Here is a 21776-nt window from a genome sequence, read left to right as displayed (position 1 = left end):
AGATTAGGAAGCTGATGGGGTTAGGCATAGTATAAATGAACTACATATTTTATGTTTTGTATTGATGGTTAATTGGCATGGTTTAAAGTGATTAAGTCAAGAAATAACAGAACTATATTACATAAAACATGGAATTAACTACCAAAATACTAAAAATAGAAATAGTATAAGTGGCGGGGCGCCTGGGTGGCTCAGTTGGTTAAGCGACTGCCTTCGGCTCAGGTCATGATACTGGAGTCCCGGGATCGAGTCCCACATCGGGCTCCCTGCTCAGCTGGGGGTCTGCTTCTCCCTCTGACCCTCTTCCCTCTCGTGCTCTCTGTCTCTCATTCTCTCTCTCTCAAATAAATAAATAAAATCTTTAAAAAAAAAAAAGAAATAGTATAAGTGGCTACCTTTTGGGAGTGTGACTCACTATGAAATGGGAATGTCAACTTTCACTTCTCCCATTTCATAATATCTGTTCTGTTTGGCTTTTCATTATCTCATATATATATATATATATATGTAATATATATAATATATATGTATATTAAAAATCTCTGCTTTTTAAAAAGAGACCATTTGTGTTGGAAGATACTGGCCTATAATCTTTTCCCTTATGATATTTGATATGTCAGCATGAGATAAATCTGAGCAAGAAAATCCTACGAATGAATATTTGATTTTATTTTTCTGATTTCGTTTACAAGTGTTATGAGGACCTTTGGAAAGACAACAGAATTTGGTATTTAAAAAAAAAACAGAGATCTTAGATATATCTCTTAATAAATTTCCATGTCTCCATCTTCTCATCTTTCAGTGGGGTCCTTGCCGATATTTTACTCCTTTATTCAGTGTCCCAAGGAGATGAGAAGTTCAAATCCTAAACCATAGGAAGCACTGCTGGTGGTTGTTTTCAGACTATGTGAACCAGGAATTGTGGAAAAGAACAGGGCAGTTTTTATGAATTTTCAGCATGCAAATGAATGTGCCAAACGTTGTTTAAATTACACGGTGTGATTTCTAAGTCAACAGCGTCCATGCTCTTTGTGGCATAATCAAATTACTGCATGAAGAGCTGACTTACTGAACACTCTGCAGCCACCCACCCAGCTCACAACACACCTCAAAAACACTCAAGTGGGGTGAGGTGGTGGATGGAGAACTGTCTTCACAGAGACCTGTAGCCAGCCTCATCTTCCTATCTCAAAGACCTGGATTTTTGACATTTTTCAACAGGGTCTGGATAACCACCCACTCTGTTGCATCAGGCTCTGAGAGGACAGTGGAAGGTGCCTTGCAAAATTCCTCTCTCCCCCCCACCCTCACATGCATGGCTTTCCTCTCTCTTAAACAAAGGGCTCTCCAGTTTCTCTCTCCAGAGTGGTGGTGTTTCCAAGGGGTACATGGGGTTGGGGTGGGGGTGGACAGGAAATCTACAGAAAATAGAAAACAAAAATGATTTGTGCAAATTCTCATCTGGGAAGCGGGCATTCCTGGTTGCCTGCATTTATAATATTAAGGGGGAAATTACAAATAAGGCAGTCAATGAGTTAGTATGAATCAGATCTTTGTTCTTTGGCAATTCCTGCCTGGAAAGCTGAGTTCAGCCTTCTCATTGACTTGCAGCATCAATATTATAGAAATGGCTTCAAAATGTGTCCAACGCCCTTTCTCCTCCCACCAGGCCAGAAAGAGTAGGAGAAGGTGGCCACACAGCTGGATCCCCTGTGGTCTGGCTTATGAAAGGGGCAAACTCTATGCAGTGCCTATGTACTCCTCAAAAAATCTGGAAAAGAGATGAGAAAATGGTCCCATGGAGGGACCTGAGAACAGAGAAAGGGAGCCAATAAGAGTAATAATTCTCCTGGCTCTGTTATATGCCACCCACATCCATGGGCTGGATACTTTCTCTGAATGCCAAAACTGCCCTTCCCAGTCACCCTGCAGCCAAAGTGTAGCTTGAGAAGGCAGCCAGAAAATGTTACAGCCCAGGCAAGCAAAGGAGTTTGACTGTGTACAAGACCATGGGGTTGAAAGAGAGAAAGGTAAATACATGTGTAGATCCATTTTGAAGTTCAAAATGCTTGCCCTTTTAACTCATTTGTCCTCCAGATAAATTTGTGGGGCAAGTCGATTTTCCCCATTTAATAAATTTTGACAGAGAAGTTCAGATTTGATTTGGTTCATAGCCATTCTGCACAGATAAGACTATCTCTTGGCCTTCTTGTATTGTGGTGTTTTCCCCAGAGCATATTACCAGTAGATGTCATTATCTGACCAGCAGATAAATGCTTGACAATAGAAATTCTAGCCACTTGGTGGGAAGGCAAGGTTCAGGGGGAGCTTTGCCAGAATCAGAAAGGCTTGAGACTTGTCTTCCCTACACAGAGCTGGAGGACTAGATTTCATATGATCTCCCAACATCTTATTTCCTTTCTCTTGGACACTCAATGACACCTCACTGCCACTCAGATCTTCTATCTCATTGAAGCCCCACTACCCTCAAATTGGAGGTGTTGGACCACATGTTTTCCCTCCAGATTTAAAATATAATTCCAAGGGGTTTATTTTTCTATTGTTAGTAGGTTTTATTTTGTTGTTGTTGCTGTTGTTACTTAAACCTCTCTGGTCATGAGTCTGCTACACATCCTAGAACAGGTGGGCTCGTATAGCTTCCATTCTAATTTTAATTTCTACATGAACGGAATAAACATGGCTGCCTTGATATCTCATTTTCCTGTGCTGATGGAAATTAAAATCCAGCCCCTCTCTCACTGGACAGCTTGCTGTTTTGATGCTCCTGCCATTATTAACATGACAGCTGTCATAGCAGTTAGCCATGGAAAGACCCATTAGCTCATCTGATCCCGTTTCCCTGCCAGGACAGGATATAGGCCCTAAAAATGCTTCCTGGTCTAATGACTGCTTCAGGGTTTATTTATCCTAGGTTACAGCAAACATGGCTTCAAAAAACAGGAAATAAAGTCTCATCTTAGTTAATTATGATACCAGTTATAACAACATAGTGGAGGCTTTCTGGAAGCAAAACTTGCACTTCCATACAAGGCTGTGTTGGAACCTCATCTACTATCAGAGAGCTGGAGAGTGCAGCTGTGATAACTCTAATAGGACCTTGGGAATATTGCCTATTCCTACCATTACATTTCATAGGGCCATCAGAAATAAAGAAAATTATATCTGTTTGTGCAGTTCTTAAATTGGTCCTAATTTACTGAGCTCCCTGTGGGCAAACTGTCTCATTTGCCTGTGACTGTGGCCAATACTTAAGAAATGCTTAAGACAGTTTTAATTAGTTAAGACTGATTGAAAAGGAGCCCTGGTTTATCATAGAAGAAGGGAAAGAGAAAGTGCACAAGGATTCTGGGTTCCTTTGTATGGGAGAAGCCTGGGTAGGTAATATCTCAGCTCAAATTCAAGAATCATTTCCCCTACTAATTACTACATTCTTAACAAGAATAAGAGCTAACACTGCATACTTACTACTTTATCCAGCCCTGAACTAGACCCTTGGCATGCATTATCTCAGTTAACAACACTTAAGGGAGGTGATATTATTATTCTCATTTTGCTGAAAGAAAAAAATGAAGCCACAAGAAGTTAAACAATTTGCCTAAGGTCACATACAAGTAAATCTGAATTCAAATTCAAGTCAATCTGACTGGCTGAAGCCCATATTAGTGACCACAGTGTTATACTACCTTTCTGCCCTTGGTTTATTTTTGGAGAACCCGTGCTTTCAGAGAAGAGAAGTGAGAGGCAATACCATTGCTGCTATTCATGAGATAATTTTAACTCTTCCGCCATTTCTGAGAGGTGGTTGTTTTCCTTTTCCACCCTCCTTGGTCCTCAACTGACCCTCACCAGGTCTCCCATTGCTCTACTCTTCCACTTTCTCCTTTTAGCCTCTTTCCTATTATAACACTACATGATGGGTGAACTAGAAGCAGTCATGGTCAATAACCTAGGCTAACTCCACTTTCTTTCCATTCCTGCCTCAAGTTCAGGAGAAGAAATCATCTTTTGGGTGTTACCTTCCATGGCGGAGGGTCTAGCCACAACTAATATTTGCACGCAGTTCATCCAGACTCTCAATGTCTTATTGGATAAACAAGACAACATATACATTAGGCCAGGTGGGATTATTAACCTATTTTACAGATAACAAAACTGAATCTCAGAAATCAAATGGTGTCAAATCTAATTTCAAATCTCATCTGTTTCCCGCCAAACTAATCTCTAATGAGAATTGAGCCTGCCTGTTCATGATATCCTAAAGAGGTGATCTGCTCCCTCCGGGATTTCAAGGTCCAACCCAGGCAGCACTGATGTCATTCACGTAAGTGAGGTTTTCTTGGTAAGCAAAGGCTTTCTGTGGGCATTGCATCGCTCTTCTCCTTGTATGTAAATCACATTATTTTGATTTCTTTTAGTTGTTTCTGTATTGCTTTAAACACTGTCTTGATATGAAGGGGAAAATATAAGGTCTTAGGTATCAATACAAAGTCTATCAGCATGTCTAAAAGGAAATATGTGCATCATTACAGAACATAAAGAACAGTGAGATGTAAGTCGAAAGACCTGGATTCTAGCACAGATGACCCAGTGAATTCTAGGAAACCTCGAGAGCGTCTCGCAAGCTCTCCAAGACTCCATTTCTGCAAAGGTAAAAACAGTGGTGGGATAGAGGATTCATGTAGAGTCTCAGCATTAAAAAAAAAAAAAATCAGTGTTTTTAGGATTCTTGGCCCTGCTGACCCTGATCTAAGCAAGGGAAGTGTATTTGTTCTAAACAATTGCTATTGTAGAAGACCTGGTTGTTTTCTTTATGGAGTGGCCAGGCAAAAACGTATAGGTAAGAAGGTGTCCAAGAAACAGAACATGTGCTGAGCCAGAGTGGGCTGGTCTGTGGGGGAAAGAACAGGAGTGCTGAGAACCTTCCCTGAGGAGAGTGCTTTGAGCCCACTTGATGATGCTGGTGACTCTCCATGGGTGGTCCTCCAACTCTCTTTCTTCTAAGAAACCTGTTATGAAATGGGCTTAGCAGGATTAACTCATCCAAACAACGTGTAATAAGCCCTTCTGTGTTCCAGATATTTGATAAGAGCTAAAAATAAAAGATAAAACAATATCTGTTCTTCGAGCTTACAGTTTATCAGGGAACAAGAAACTAGATGATCCACATTTTTAGTGGAGGCTTCTCAAGTGTTAGACGAGGGAAAAGTTAGGGAAACTAAATCTGATGATCTCTGAGGATCCTTTCATCTCCAAAATTTGTGTAATTACTCTTTCTATTTGAACATCACACTATCTAGGGCATTTTTTGCAGATCAGATTCTCCTCATTTGCCTCCTCACAGCTTGAAACACTGTATTTGAAATCCTACTATTCCTTCCTTTGTGGTTCAACAGGATACATTATTTTACACCAACTAACCATGGTCTTCAACCACTGGATGTTACGGCAAGTGCTGGTTCCCCATCTACATAAATAGCTCCTTGAGGGCGGGATCAGGACTCTTGTCTATTTTATTTGTTCCACAATACCTAACCCAATAGTAAGCACCTCAAATCTGTTCTCCAAATGTTGTAGTCCTTCCCCAATCTGGGCACATGGTAGAATCTCACTTCCCTGTGCCCTTGAAATTGGGAGCAGCCTTAGGACTTGCTTTCACTGATGAAATTTGAGCATTTCTGGCAGAAGCTTGGAGAGCCCATGCACAGTTTCAACCATTCTGTTTTTCTCTCTGGCATGTGCCAGGTGACAGCTGCTTATCATCCTGGGGCCCAGAGTCACTCAGATGCTATTGAACATAGTCCCCCAGCTGTCACAACCACCACCAACCTGTGACCTTCATGCAGCGATGTTGATGAGTAAGGAGTGTTGCTTCAAGCCAGTGAGGTTTGGTGTTTGCCTCCACAGCATAACCTAGTCCAGACTGACTGCTACAGGAGTGCTCAGCAAATATTCGCTGAGCTCTGGACCAATGGCTTCATCATAGCAGATAAGGTAAATAAATCAGGTTAGCTATGCCCTGGGGAAAAGCCCACCTCCATTGGAAACAACTTTGCTAGCTCTCTCCAATAAGCTGTTGTGCTTGTTTTTAGAAAAGTATTGACATTTCATATCTTTTGGCATTTCTTTCACTTTGAGTCCACTTTACCTTAGCAGGAAATTTCTGTCTTTGCTTCTGAGATGTTCACTTAATCTGTCTACCCATTATGGTTTCCTCATCTGGAAACCAAGGGTAAGACTAGAACTCCGCTCTGAGGGTTATTGAGGACATAAAAAGGTAATGTTCCTTAATAATAAGGAAGCATCTTTATATTTTGTGCTTTTAAAAGTAGCTTCAAGATAAGTGAGATCATTTTCTCATGCAGTTAGCACAGTAACTAGAACACAGTAAGTCTCCAAAAAGAAAGATAACTCTAAGAAAACAAAAGGATGAGGATGCATTCATTCCGGGCAGTGGGACATAAAAGGGAGCTCTGCCAGGGTTCAGCTTCCAGGAAATTCTAAAGTGCTTGCCCAGAGCACAGCGATGCAGGCATTGGGCCTCACCCACACCATGATGATTCATTTTCCAGATACCAGAACTTGCCTAAGCTTCAGCAGTTAAAAGTGCTCTCTGAACCGTGCTCAGTTAGCTTCTTGAGAAGCTTAGGCGACCATGGAGAGTGAGGGGTAGAATGAAATGAGCACCTCATTCTTCCTGGGCTGAGGTGCAGGGGTAGCCAGAACTTTGGGGGTGATTGGCTTTTGTTCTGCCCACCTTACTCTGAGACACTGGCCAGAGGCCCCAGGACAAGAAGAACATGGGAGGTCCTTTGTCCATCTTCATCGGCGGTGGCCACCCTTGTCTTCTTATTCCAGGTGGATGTGGTTCCAGAAAAAGCAGTGAAGGAGGAAAAGCTTGCTCTGAGTTCCCCCCACCTCCCTCCTTCTGGGCCCTCTCCCTGAACCAGAGTTTTTACCTGGGCCCACGCACCCTTAACTCTCCGCCCCTGAGAACACTATCTCCCCCCACCCCCGGTAGGCTGGAGAAAAGAAAAGTTTTGGAATAAAATATCTGACGCTGAATGCTCTCACAGCGGCTTTTAAGTATTGGCCCAAATAATAATTAATTATTTTATTATCTTCCAGCAGTAACAGATTTGGGGTTGATTTGAACAGCAGAGACAAAGACAGATTCATTGCTACTCTTGCAGGTGAAGTAAAATTTAGGGGATAAAAGTCCTTAACCGGCCTGTTCCACTTATTTTACCCTCAACCCTTTCACTCAATACACATCTATTTGGTACCTCCGAGTGTGCTAAACAGTGCAAGTAAAGAGCATGAAAGGGTACGTTAAGGCAGAGTCCCCAACCTCATCATGCTTACGACCTGAGGAAGGGGCCAGGGACAGAAATAGATTGTAAGGCAAAGCAGCAAATGCCATGTTTGCAATATGGTCAGCATATTGCAAAGGAGGAACACCGATTCACTCTAGAGAGTTTGGGGAAGGCTTCGCAGGGCAGGCTGTGCCCGACCTGAGCGTGAACCGTGGCCAAGAGTGCAACAGGGAAAAGAGGCACAAGGAGAGGCAAGCAGGGATGGGGTGAGAGGGGCAAAGGTCAATTCAAGCAAAGGGAGGCAAGACAGGGACGTGGGCAAGGAGAAAAAGCATTTCCCTTTTGCTGCCATATTTAGTAGGAGGTGGAGAGTTATGAAAAATATAGATGTTCCTCTCACCCAACAAACTTTCATTTTAGAAAGGAAGCCATAAAGTGAAGCCCTCCTCCCTGGAACCAGTCTACAGCCTGTCCTCCACACATTCCCAGGTCCACTTAATCCATGCTGAACATGGAAGGAAGAACAAAGTGTGATCATCAAAATGTTCAAAGCCTCCTCCAAGTCTCTCTCTCTCCCTCTCTCTCCCTCTCCTGTTTTCTGTCCCTTTTGTGAGCACCAAACCTCCAATGGTAGGAAACATTTGTCTAAAAATAGCCCTTCTAAAAGACCCAATCTTTTCTGAATTTCATAAAACATCTGCTGAACAGTTTCCTATAACTGTTTTTGGCCATTAAATCAAAGCCGGGAGAAACAATGATCTGTTTCTGCCTTTAAAGCAAAGAATTGCCATGAGACCTTCCTCTCAGACCCCGACGACAATGGGGCCAGAAATAGCCACAGGAGGCTTTGAAACACCTTGAGGCCCGGGTCCAAGAAGAGAGTTACTAGTGTCTTGTTTTTCTTTCTTTTTAAAGAGGCTGTTCATCTCCCAAGAGCAGAAAAGAAACTTGGATAGGCAAAACCTCGTGGGAGAGGCTAGGCTGCACCATGCAAATCCGCACCTGCAGCGGTGGGGCTGCTGTGGCCGGTTGTCAGGGACAGCCGCGTGTGGAGCGGAGCATGAGCTGCTTGGTGGCTGGCTGTGTGTTTGTGTCATGTGGCCGCCTCGCTTCTGAGCCACGGCTGAGTATTTGCGGGGCTCCCGCTGGCTCCCGTGGCACGGAAGCTGGGAGTTTGCACCATCCAGAAAGCATCTGGAATAACCAACAACGATGCTGACCTTGCTTCCAGGGCAAAGCTTGTGACCAGAGAGAATCTGGCTCATTTTCTACTGACATTGAACTCCTAGTTAGAGCTGCCTCTTGCAACTGGTATAGCCCATCCCCGGCCCAAGCACAACGTGATCCAGGGATGTTTGCTGGTCCCAGGGGAAAACTCAGAGACAGGAGGTCTAAAGAGCTAGTAGGTGCTGTCCAGATATGCTTCCAATCAGCTGAGGGTGCTTGGCAAGGCATCTCCCCTCTCTTCCCCTCTGACCGCGCTGATCTGCGGGCTGCCTTCATGTGAACGAGAGCATCGGTACACGAACCCCTGGGCCTCGCAACTACGGCAGATGGCAGCAGGAGGAGGAAGCCCGGGGTGATGCAGTCTGGGAAAGTGCCCACGGCCGGGGCTGGCTCTGCCCAGCAGCAGAGTGGTGAGCTCGGCGCTAAAGGTCGGCCGAGGGGCCGACGTGGGCAGATCCTGCGTCAACAGCAGTGCTGAGAGCTGAGACATCCTGGACAAGGCCCGGTCAGGGGCCGGGCACACATAAAACCGGGTCCAGTCCCCTGGACACCTTCTCTCTCTAGGACATGCCTTCGGTCTGTGCAGCTGACTTGAGAGTTAGGTGAAAAAACTCAAGGCACAACAGGAGAGGGACACGTGACAATAAGACCACAAGGCACGAAGGATTCATCTATAGCTTGTGTCAAAGGCCCTACATAGCACATCATTTGGGCCTCAAGACAATACGGTCTGAAAATGGTGATGAAGCCAAATTCAGGGCATACTCTGTGCCATTGTCGGGGCCAGCTCAGAACAGAGGGGGACCCCAGGACCTACACGTAAGCACAGGTGTGAACAGGGGATGCGGGGAGCCAAGAGTACAAGGCTGGACTTAATGAGCTGTCACCCTCCTCCCAGATTCAGCTCTCTCTGATGCCGTGCTGTCTCTCTGTTTGTGAAAATGGTTCCAGCATGTTCTGGTGAAAACTGGTTTCCATGTTTCATGCCCGTGGTAATTGTGATGAGATCAGAAGGCAATGGAGGTTAGTCCATCTCATCTGTGGGCACAGTTAGGTGGATCCCATGTCTGTGATTGTGAGGGCAGAACCAGAAGTGAGAGCTGGTGAGTCCTTCCCATTGTTCGTAGGCTTACCCTGACCATAGCCAAAGGATGGTCATGCCAGGAGAGAGGTGGGCTCGTTGTCTTTCTGGCTTCTTCCTTCCTTCCTTCCTTCCTTCCTTCCTCTTGTCCTCCCTCCGTCCCTCCCTTCCTCTTTTCCTCCCCTCTCTGTCTAGATGCCAGGTAACACTAGTAATGCTCTAAGAAGTATCTAATAAAAAAGATATAGATTCATATTTTATCCAAAACATGAAACCAAAAGCCATTTAAGATGAAGAATCCATCCTAATACAGTTGGGAAACCCTCCCCAAATCCTGAAAGCCCACAATCCAGGAGATACCTACAACAACCAAGCAAACAACGCAAAGCAAGCCAACATTTCAGCTTGTTTGTAAGATCATTTCTGCACACTTTTCACTTTTTGAAGTAGAATGCAAAGTCTATTTATAGATCTATATTTATTTGATAGAATAGCAACAGCAGTGAATGGGCTGCTTTAGGGTTTGCCTGTTGCAAATTAAGTGTGTGTGCGTGTTTGTGTACATGCGTGTATGCGTACATATGTGTGTATTTGTGTGTGAGTGCACGCGCGCACGCCAAGCTGGGAAGCAATAATAATGGCTAGCTCAGGCTGTGCTCGCGGCTCCCGAGTCCCCGAGCCACCGGCCCTGTTTCCCAGCCACCGCACACCGAAGCCCAGCCCCGGGCTCGGCCCTCTGTCATGTTGCCGATGAGCAAAATGTGCCTCCTGCTAGTGAAACAAAACCACACACAAGTAGAAACACGAAAGTCGCTGAACCTCAGTGGGTCATCATCGTCATGTCCCATACTATAACCGTGGAAAAAAGCTTCATAATTTTTTTTTAAATGATTCCACTCAGCTTGCCATTCTAGTCTTATCCTGCCTGCCCAGGGAGGCAAAAGATAAGCCGTATATCCGGGCATGTGCTACCAGGGTGGAGCAGTGACCAGCAGACTCCTGGGTTTGCCGGGACCCCTAAGCCCAGGATGGGGTGTCTCTGGCTGTCCCACCCTACCGCCCAGCCCCTGGAGGCTCGGCTGCAGCATCAGGAGACACCTGCCTGGAGCCAGCACGGAGCTCCAAGGGGGCAGGCCCGAGCCTCTCTGGAAAGGCGGCTGCTCCTTCTCTGGGGGCTGCTGGGGGCTACACAGCCAGATCAGGGTCTGCCTGTGGCCACGGGGTGAGGTGCCCATCCTCCCCCGTCCGGTCTCGTCAGCGAATTCAAGGCACTTTCCAGTTGGCTTGGAAGCGTAGCCCCTGGTTTCTCTCCTTCTGCTTTTAGAGAGGACCTCGTTTTGCTTCCTCTTTCCCTTTCCCTTCCTGTAGAAAAGAGCAGTGGATTCCTCGTGGGAGGCAGATGTGAGCATTGCACCTGCTCGGGCGGGGAACGGCGGGGAGGACCGTTGGGGGGCCCTCAGCTGTGCCCACAGGGGCTCGCGTTGCTGAGCCAGGCCCGGTGCGGCTGGCTCCTGCTCGGCGGCATCTGGACAGGAGGGACCCTGCGCTTGGAGGTCATTCAGGTGCTGCCATGTCATATTCAAAACCTCCCAAGGCCACGGGCTCTGTGTTCACACAGACAGGACTTTGGGCCCTTTGTTCCCTAGGAAGCCACGGATTTGGTAGGGCTCAGAGGCCAGTAGGCAGTCATGGGACCTCACAGGGCTGGGCAGTGGGGCTCAGAGTAGGTTTCTTGAGAATACAGAAGCCTGAAGAATAGAGGGGTCTCTTGAAGCACTAGGTATGGCAGCCCTGGACCAGCCTCCCTATGGGGGGAGCAGATGCCCGCACAGGGCAGTACTGGAGGACAAACGTGGATCCTGACACCCACATGCACACACACGTGCATGTGCATACACACACGCAGACAGACCCAGGTTCAAGGCTGTCTCCCCCTCCTAGCTCTGTGTCTATGGGCGTCCCTGAGCCTCAAATCCTTCATTCAAGATAGATAGATAGATGACAGATAGCTAGATTATCTTACCTGATGAGAGATAGATAGATAAATGATAGGTAGATATTGTGCTCTTGATAGGCCTCTGCCAGTTACTAGGAACACCATGGAAAATAAAGCAAACACACTACTGATGTCCAGGGAGAGAGATTACAAACCAGCAAGGACCCAAGTAAATATGCATTTTACACATTGTGACAACAAGCTCTGGAGGAAGGTCCTGACAGAGAGCAGCAGAGAGGGCTAGAAGCTCCCCCTTCTATCTGGGACGGTTCCTAAGGAAGTGGTGTCCAGCCCACAGGCTGAGGGTGAGAAGGAACCAAACTTCAAGCCCAGCAATGCTCTGTCCATTACACAGAAGCTGTGATGTGTCAACAGGCTCTTGGGACACAAAGACAGAGGTCCCTGCCCTAGTGGGGTTTACAACCTGGTGAGGGGACAGAGCCGGTAAACAGAGAGCCTAAGAAATAATGATGGGGGCGCCTGGGTGGCTCAGTTGTTAAGCGTCTGCCTTCGGCTCAGGTCATGATTCCAGGGTCCTGGGATCAAGTCCCGCATTGGGCTCCCTGCTTGGCAGGGAGTCTGCTTCTCCCTCTCCCACTCCCCCTGCTTGTGTTCCCTCTCTCACTGTGTCTCTCTCTGTCAAATAAATAAATAAAATCTAAAAAAAAAAAAAAACGATGGAAGCACCGTGGGGCAATACTGGGATGGGGGTGCCGGGAAGGGGATGGGGGGTGGGTGTTCTTTCATACAGAAGGCTCAGAGCAGGACGGATGGCAGAAGTGACGTTCGGCTAGACATGAGCAAGGTGGGGGGAGAGGAGAACCTGACAGAGTGGTCTGTCCCCTCTGGCTCCTTGCGAGGCAAACTGCCGGGAGGACAGCACGGACCGGGTGGGGGAGGCAGCCAGTGCAGAGCTCTGGCGAGACACGATGTGGCTCCGACGGGCCGGGTGGCAATGTGGGGGACAAGAAGCTGGTGGATACTGGACAGAGTTTAAAAGTAGAGCCAACAGGGTTTGTCGACAGGCTGGATGTGGCTCTAAGAAACTGGGGAGTCAAGCACCCTCTAAGGATCTGGGCCTCAGAATCTGGAAGCATGGGAGCCCTGCTGTGGGGAGAAGGCTGGAGTCAGGAGTCCCATTGTGGCCACATTCCGGGGGGTCTGCTCTGTGGGTGTCCCCTGTGTGTCTGGAGTCAGAAGGGGGTTTGGGCTGGAGATACAAACATGAGGTTGACCTCCCATATCACTGCCTCTTAAAGCCACAAGACTGGATGAGTTCACCGGGGAGGAAAGAAGAACCCAGAACCGAGAGCCAAGGACCCTCCAGTGTTGAGGTGGTGGGAGGGCAAGGAGCCAACAGAAGGGGCTGAGTAAAGACCGCAGAGTAGGGATAAAACCGGAAAGAAGGTCTTCTGGAAGGCCCTGCGAGGAAAGCATCACCAGGAGGGAGGGATGATGGTGTCTTCTGCTGCTTGAGAGGGAAACAAAACTGAGGACAGACAATGAACAATCTTACCTCAGAGTGACCTGAAGGGGTGTCCAAAGCCTCGTTCCCCAGATAGTTTCCCTTCCTGCTCCCGGCCTGGAACCCGGCCTAGAAGGCCCCCTGGGGACAGAACCACAAAGGCCAAGGCCTCCTCTAGTCTGGGGGGACACCACAGCGGAATGGCCTGTTCCCCAAGCTGCAACCAGCCTTCCCCACAGATTCATAAGTTCCTTCGAGTGAGGAAGAGACGGGGTCGGTCTATGCTCAGAAAGTGGCACCGCGCGCTGACGGAAGAGGGTTGACTGAGGACTCTTCTTGTGGGAATGGTGTGGTGAATGGAGACTACAGGCTACTCTCAATATTCACACTCTCTGAACAATTTTGAAATTTCTACCCGATCCCTAAGCCCCTCTCCACTGACTGGGTGGGCAGCTAAAGGCAGCTGGACACAAGAGGAGGCCCGGCTGTAGCATCTGTGGTCAGTGGGGGCTAGGAGGGACAGCTCCCAGGGCAGCCTCATCTGCAGGCCCCGGAGCCACCTTCCTGTCCCCTGCTCCACGGTGTTTATGGATAGGAAGGCAGCGGGGCTGGGCCACAGAGAGGAAAGCCAAAGCCCTGGTCTGCTTGCTGCTGATAAGTGATTCTACAAGACAAGCAGAAGGAATCCAGACAGAGATCTAAGAACATCCAGATGCTCCGCACAGCGGCGGGTTCCTGAGGTATGACAGGCTTTCATGTGCGCCCCAGCTCCTGGGGAGAGGGGCCTGGCTGCTGGCCGCCCCCATCTCCAGCTCAGACCCAGGCCCCCCCAGGCAGGGGAGGGGACCAGGTCTGTAACCAGATCTCCCCAGTCCTGGCCACTTCTTCTCTATACCCCCCAAAGGCATGGTCCAGGCTCTGTACAAATGAGGTGTGCAGTATGTGCTTCGTAATTGAAATGAGGAGTCTGCATCCGGCACCATGCCCAGTGCTTTAGATACTTGAATAGATTCAATCCTCACATACCATCTAGGAAGTAATTATTATATTGTCTCCATTTGATAAATGAGAAAATGAGGCTCAGAAAGATGAAGTCACTTCCCCAAGGTCACACAGCTAATAAGTGGCCACACTGTGGCTCACATCCCCCCCCCCAAGCAATCACCACAGCATCCCTGTGTTTGTGCACGTAGCCTGCCACAGAGCCTAGCTTCCTTGATAATCAGGGGAGAAAGACCACTCACATCTGACATGTCATTTTTCTACTCGTAAAGTATTTGACATCGAGAAAGAAAGGGAACCAGGGAGGATTTAACAAAAGTGAAGTACCACATACCAAAAAGCACAGTCCCAACGTTTCTGGGTCCTGCCATCCCTGCATTCTCCCTTCTCTAGAAAAGGAAAAGTAAATTGCCTAGTTCCTTCTCCCCTGAGTTTGACAGAACAAAGAAGCATAGGACAAAAGCAGGGAGGGATGAGATGATAGGTGTAGAACTGTGGCGCATTGACTTGGCCCCCATCAGAAGACCATAATTAAAACAAGATCTTTCCATGTGGCTGGGTGAAAAGATGAGCTGACCTCAGAGAGAGGCTCTCCTTCCTACCTTGTGACCACTTGTCATCCTGCAGGACCGATGGGATAAAACACCAGGAAGAAGGACAGAACTGGAGAAAAGAAGGGGCAATAGTGAATGAGGGGAAGAGAGGCAGAGAGAACAATGAGACACACAGATCTAGAGAGAACCAGAGAGCAAAGTACTGGGTCCGCTTACTTTTTAGGTCTTTTCCGCCCCTCCAAGTCTGTGAGATCTGGTGATTTGGGGGGATGACCCAGAACCTAGGGCTGCAGAGATTCACTGGAAAAAGCCAAGTGCAAAAGAAAAGGAAAGCTTTTTGGCTATCAAAGCTCCTGATAAATAGAAACCAAAGATTGACAAGAACCAGCAGGGAGAGAACAGGGATGGGAAAAACGGAGTGGACCCAAGCTGAGCAAAGAGAGAAAAGTCACTGACCGACAGAACAATCAGCGGGATGGAGGAGGAAAATCTCATCACCTAACCTTATTCCTGACATTGACCTTCAGGTCCAAAGCAGGGGTCACATAGCTCCCCACCTCAGGACACTGTTGGCTCCTTCCTGGCCCTGAGATCCATCTGTAACCATGGTTTGGTGACCTCATGGGAGGGGATCTGAGGCCCCCCACTAGACAGGAGCTCGATGAGGACAGGAAGGATGGCAGGCGCTCAGTGAACACAGGGTTGGGTGGACTAATGCGGGATGGAGCTTCTCTGCCTCATGTGACTGGTCCTCTGCTGGGCTCTCTCTCAGACGTGCCACCCCTGTGCCCCCTGGGCTCCGGCTGCATTTCCCAGAGCCACGTCCTGCTGAGGAGGCTGCTGTCTTCCCCGTGCTGACTGTTAGCTCATCCGTCCCTGTCCATGACTTTCCCCACAGGGAGTGTGAGAAGCCTCCTGTGGAGCCAGGAGACAGGGAAGGACCTGGCCCAGCACTGGGACAGGAGGGATAGGCACAAGGGTTGTCTTCTGTGTTCCTTTGCCTGCCAGCCTCTGATCTGTGCCAGGGCTGGGGGAGGCAGGGGGAGGGTCAGGCTCGGGGTGGACAAGGAGAATTGAAGCCAGAGAGGGATTTTTTTTTTTATTGCAAGGAATGCAAGAAAATGCAGTAGGGCAGGGATGTCCTCTCCAGGCTGACCCTGGGCTCAACACAAGAAGAAAAGACGAACAACTTCCACAGTGTGTCTGGGAAGTAGACTCCTTGGGTCCTGTACCAACTGGCTTCTAACTCCAAGTCAAATCCAAAGTACGTCTTCTACAAACATATCCTGCTCTGAGCCAGGCACTACGTATACTCAGTGTCAGGAGCAAAGCAGAAAATACTACATAATAGGTCCCTGTCCAAATGGGACATATGGGCCACTGGAGAAAGTGTGTCAGTAAAGAACTAATCATATGGTTGCAGGTGCACAAAGCACCATGAAAGAAAAGCATAAGATGCACTGAGAGCATACTGCAGGGCCATCCGCCTCCGTCAGCCAAGTGTCCCCCTACAAAGTGACTTCTAGTGTTCCCCTAGGAAGTGAAGGGTGAGTAGGAGCAACCCTGCCGAAGATGGTGGCAGGGGATGTCAAGTGCAGAGGCTGGAGTAGCCTGTCATGTCCCAGAGACAAAAAGGGCCGGTATAGCTGTGGTGCAGTGAGTAAGAATGTGTCCAGGTTGCCCCACTGAGGATGGGAAAACAAAAAGGCTGGGGACACTCCATTCTTGCTTGTAGAGTCAAAACCCTGGATATTGAAAGTCATCCAAAGCAATAGATCGACGTATCTGTGAAGTCCAGGCCCGCAACACCTGTGGCTCAGGGACAAGGTGGGTCTGCCTAAGAGGTCCTTAGGAAAGGTGAGGCAATAAAAAGAGTTGGGCATGACAGACCCAGAAGCCCAGGGCCCCCAGGTGGGGTATGGAGGGCACTCGCAGCGTAAGGGGATGGGGCCAGGCCCTGAGCCAGGAGTGGGGTTGACCTGAGTATAAACAAATACTAAGCTAAGCATTACAGACTGAAGAAATCACACAGATTCAGAACAAAGAATGGGCTACAATAATTTGGGAGTCTTAGAGAAGAAAAGTGGCAAAGGTTAGATTTGAGGAAATTCAAAGGATAGGCAACAATGGGACAGTTAACAAAGAGTGGGGCATATTCCCAGGTGGGGAAAAAAAGAGCAGAGCTGAAGGAGGTGTGCACCTCACATAGAGAAGAAAGTCTGATGGGAGAGTGAGTCGGAGTGATGGATCCAACTGGTCAACCTCTGCGCCAGCAGGGCCTTCAGAATTCTGGGTGGAGGGTTTCCAGGAAAGGCCATGGGAGCACTGAAGGGTTCCAAAAAGTGAGCAGCAAACTAACAAAGATGGAAAAGGAAGTTTAGTCAGACAGGGCTGTGTGGCATAGACGGGGAGGAGAGAAAAGATGGTCAGATGCCACGGCGATCTCGGCCCTGAGACAATGGGACCAACGGTGCCACAGCAGGTGGAGGAGAAAGTGACGAATCCGAGAGGCATTTCCAAGGCCATAGACGAGATCTCCTGAGGAGGTGGGAATTAGGCACCTCAGTGTACCCCAAGCTCTGGAGTCTGAAGGACTGGGAGGATGGTTGTAATAGCAAAGGAAAGGAGGGAAGAGGAAAATGGAGAACAGATAGGGGGAGGGGCACGTTTAATTGGGGACTTTTTTTTCAGAGGGGGTTGGGGCAGAGGGAGAGAGAGAGAATCTTAAGCAGGCTCCATGCGCAGAGCAGAGCCCGTTGCAAGGCTCGATCTCACGACTCTGAGATCAAGAAATCAAGAGTCGGATACTGGACACTTACTGAGCCACCCCGGCACCCCTAATTGGGGACATTTTAAATTTTAGCAAAGATGGTTTCAACCTAAAATCCAATGGTTGCCAAATTTATTTTAAGCAGCAAGCAAAATCTTAGGAGGAACCTAATACATATGGTAGATTGAAAGGGAGATGCGCTAGTTTAAAAGTAGGCATGCTGGGAGCCCTAGCCCCTCAGCACCCCTCCACCTGCCTCTCAGATCCTCGGGGCTCCTCAGAATTACATGGGAAATCCACTGCTATAGGCAGTTGAAGATACTGACCAAACTCGGGTGAGAGATTAGAGTCAGAGATGAAGATTTGGGGTTCCCAGCATAGAACTGATAACCGAAGACATTTACGACATCTCTCAGGAAGAGAGAGCAGTGGGGATGCCCTGGGTAGGATCAAGGAGAGCGGCTGGTGACCTTGAGCCGAGACTCCATACTGCCTTTGTTATTTCAAACGTTAAATTCACGTTTGTAGTTCATGTATGCAATAGACATGTCTTCTTTCCAAGACTCTCCACCTCGCTCTCCTCTGTCCTGTGTCAAGGCGTGTGTCTTGTCCAACGTCCATTCCCCTCCCCTCTTCCCCCTCTTCCTCCCCTTGCTCTCCGCCCTACGGCTCCACTGGCATCTTTCCATCTCCTATCTCCCTGCTCTCAGCTCTTCGCCACCCCCACCCCACTGCTCCTCACTGGGGTCTGTTCGGTCATGGTTTATTTTTAGCTCCCATGCCATCCTGAGGATGTGAACAATATTCCTGAGTCATGGTTTTGCAAGGAAGCAGAAAGAGAGAGCTCCCTTGACGTCTCTGAAGATCACTTATCAACCCCCAGCCAGGCATGCAGTGGAGAGAGCATCATCTGCCAGTTCCTCTTCTGGATGGAACCCCCAACTCAGCCTCTTAGAGAAGCTCCTGCTGCTCCCAGAGAAGCACCTTGAGCTAAACTCACTGCATCCACAGCACATCCTCCACCGAGCCCATCTCAGGAAGAAGGACCATGTCGGAGCCTCTGTGGTCTGTGGGATTGAAAGCAGAGAAGAAGCCTGTTCAGAAAAGAACATGTGAGGGGCGCCTGGGTGGCTCAGTCGGTTGAGTGTCTGCCTTTAGCTCAGGTCATGATCTTGGAGTCCTGGGATCGAGCCCCATGGCGGGCTTCCTGCTCAGTGGAGAACTTGCTGCTCCCCCTGCTTGTGCTCTCTCTCTCTCTCTCTCTACCTCAAATAAACAAATAAAATCTTTAAAAAAAAAAAACAAAAAGAAAAGGAACAGGTAAAATCAATTCTAAAGAGCCCTGCATTTGAGTGCAGAGACTTGGGTTTTAGGACCCTGAGTAGCTTGACAGTTCTACCCAACAAGTATTTACAGAATCCCTTCCCTGTGTAAAGTGCCAGTCTGGGTTCTAGATTCACCCAACAAAATTAGACAATTACACTAGTTTATAAGAAGGGCTTCTATCTATCGAATAATTACTATATGCAGTGCAATATATGAGATCCTCAGGGGCACTCTGACACTATCCATAGGGAGAAGTTGAATCTCAAAGCACTTTAAGAAAAAAAAAATTATTTATTTATTTGAGAGAGGGAGGGAGGAAGAGAGAGAGAGAGTGCCCGCAAGCTGGGGAAGGGGCAGAGGCAGAGGGAAAAGCAGACTTCCTGCTGAACAGGGACCCAATGAGGGGCTCAGTCCCAGGATCCCAGGATCATGACCTGAGCCGAAGGCAGACGCTTAACGACTGAGCCCCCCAGGTGCCCCTCAAAGGGCTTTAATAGAGCCATATGGCCAACAAGTCAGGATTTAAAATCATTTAAGTGTCATGCAAATCCCAGGCATTTCCACGCCACCACTCTGCCTCCTTGGACCAGCTCCACGCTTTACCTGTCATTAACACAAAAGAATAGCAACCAAGTCTTGTAAATGTATCCACTTGCCAGGGACTCAGGCTGGTGGGGTGAAATCAGGAGTTATAGTGGCGCATGCGTGGTGATTAAGGATTTGGTGCTCCTTCTCCCCCTGGATGACAGTAACCGAGCAGGTGCCATGTTTAGCCAGACAATGGGGAACAAGCTCCGGGTCAGAGCCAACTGATTACTCCTCTGAACATAGAACATCCCCTGCTAGACCAAGTCCCCAAATGAGGGAGAAGGGATTTTTGTTCTTGTGATACTGTTTCGCCCAGTTCTATGATCCAAACATCTACAATGTTGCCATGCAGTAGCAAATATGACAGAATTATTAATTATAATATTACAGTAGTAAGTCTTAGAGACCCGGCTTCTTCCTGGCCATTTTCCTTCCACATTCTTCTCTCTCTGTTTCTGTCTCTGTCTCCGTCTCTATGTGTGTGTGTGTGTCTCTCTCCTTTTTTCATTCTCTCTCTCCTTTCCTTGCAGCCCCTCCCTTCCCCCCAACCCAACACACATTTACCTCTGGCTGCAGCTTGAGTATCTCTGCTTGCCTTTCAGATGCTTTGGGATTTCCCAACATAAAATGTAAAATGATGTGTAAATCATACGGCCGGGTGAGAGGTGGGAAAGAGAAATAAGCCCTGAACCAGACTCAGAGACGAGTTTCTTCCAGATGGACATGAACAGTCCCAGGGGTGTTGCTCCAAGGGGGGCTGGGCTGCTGACCCCGCTGCAAGTCCTGGGACCCAAATGATCCCTGTAGGATATTAGTCACTCTATAAAACCTCTAGGCCAGTTTCCCAGGCTATGGGGCCCTATAGGCAATCTCCCATAGGGTCTCAGAGCCTGAGAACCTATGCATCTCACCGCTCGGCGGTGGGTTCATGTTGCATCGGATGGGATTTCTCTTAAAACATGACTTAGTAAATGTCCCAAGACAAAGCTGTAAACTTTCTCAACTTCTCTCCCAGTGGGAGCTCTGCGACCCACCAGGTCACCCTCCTCCTGGCCACCGGGCATTTCCGAGCCTGGAGGAATCCAGAGTCCTTGCCACATGTGTTTCCAAGAAGGCACACTCTGGTAGTCCCAGAGATGGTCTTAGGGCAGACGAGGTGGCAGCTAAATGCTGGGAGAAGGAAGTCCGCCCCTCAGGAGCTGGAGGTACAGGAAACACAGCCTCTGGGGGCAGCCCTCAAAGATGACCCAGCATGAATCCCTCCCACAGCATCCCATTCTTGGATTTGTCGGCTCCTGGCTTCAACGCCTCTCTTCCCTCCCCAGCAACCAATTTCATCTTTGGATTCCTTTCCGTGGTATTACAGTTTTCTGTCACCGATGATCCAATAAAGCAGTGACAGAGCAAGAGAGCACATTCACTCATGACCCATTCCATCCCTCAGTACTACGGGCCTCCGATGTCTGCAGGAAGGAATTCTGATTTAGAAGAGGAAGCAAGATCAGAAGGAGCAGACGTTGGGAGAAGAGAGGAAGGAGGGGGGGAACGTGGCCAGGTGACAGACAAGGAGGACGAGCTATGCCAGCTAGATGGCGGGGTGTGCAAGGAGGTGGCTCAGGCCTGGCTGCCGTGCCTGACACGGGCGGTTCATACTCTGGGATCAGCACAGCCAGACGCCCTGCAGGAATGACTTCCTGGTGGCACTCCTTTCTTCCTGCCCCCCATCCCCAGCCACCTGAGTCCCCACGTCTGTGTCTTCTCTACCCTAAAATAACACTAGCAACTCAAGATGAAGCCCAAAGCATTCCTCCTAAAAAGCAAAAGTGGTATTTTATGGGTATTTTCGCTCTTGAGGATGACATACGTGAATGTACCAGATCGGCCGCAAGGCAGTAGAATCAACCCATCAGTCCAATAACAGAAACCACAGTGGGTTCCAGAATCAAAGGCCTCATCCTTTATTCCAACCAGCACAGACAACTGCCCACCTGCAGAACCCACGTCTCATCCAAGAAGCAAGAGTCTGAATCCCAAGCTGAAGGGGAGGGCAGGGAGAGAAATCTAGAAGACTGGAAGAGGACAAAAGGAAAATGGCTGGGCCCTCAAGAGGCCTCACTTGCCAAGTCTTAAACCGACTTTCTGAGCACCAGTGCAATCTAAACCCCTGGGCGTGGGGGCTGATTGACACTGGCCTGAGGTGATTTCCTGTTTTTGAAGAAAGGGTGTGGGTAGGAGCTCAGAGACATGTTCTGGGCACCAGGCGGCTTTGACAAAACACACCTCTCCTGACTTCAGCTTTACTGGGGCAGATATGGCAAGATAAAATTACTCCCTGGGCCAGAAGGTTTTAAAACCAGGTGGGCTCTGTTCTGAGGAAAGGGGAAGAAAGATGCCAGCTTGAGGGCTGGGCTTTGGGGATCTGACCCGGGCGGG

General features: G+C 48.5%; 1 protein-coding gene across 2 annotated transcripts in view; it reads right to left on the bottom strand.

The window, feature by feature from the left end:
* Positions 1–12414: 12414 nt before the first annotated feature.
* The window catches only part of LOC115937844 (uncharacterized), a 71279-nt gene continuing 61917 nt past the window's right edge, over positions 12415–21776 (bottom strand). Inside the window, exons 6-7 of one of the 2 annotated variants that reach the window (XM_081799110.1) lie at positions 18430–18496; positions 12415–13244 (exon numbers count right to left, since the gene is read on the bottom strand). In XM_081799110.1, the coding sequence (XP_081655236.1) occupies positions 13151–13244; positions 18430–18496 (161 nt within the window). In that variant the 3' untranslated portion in view covers positions 12415–13150. Of the gene's footprint in view, positions 13245–18084; positions 18497–21776 lie in introns of those variants that run through there. The other variant, XR_014138848.1, reaches the window with a different exon arrangement.

Source organism: Leptonychotes weddellii, chromosome 11 (genome assembly GCF_054177405.1).
Source record: "Leptonychotes weddellii isolate Sample4059 chromosome 11, ASM5417740v2, whole genome shotgun sequence".
NCBI classification, from domain to species: domain Eukaryota; kingdom Metazoa; phylum Chordata; class Mammalia; order Carnivora; family Phocidae; genus Leptonychotes; species Leptonychotes weddellii.
This window is presented reverse-complemented; position numbering and strand designations above follow the sequence as displayed.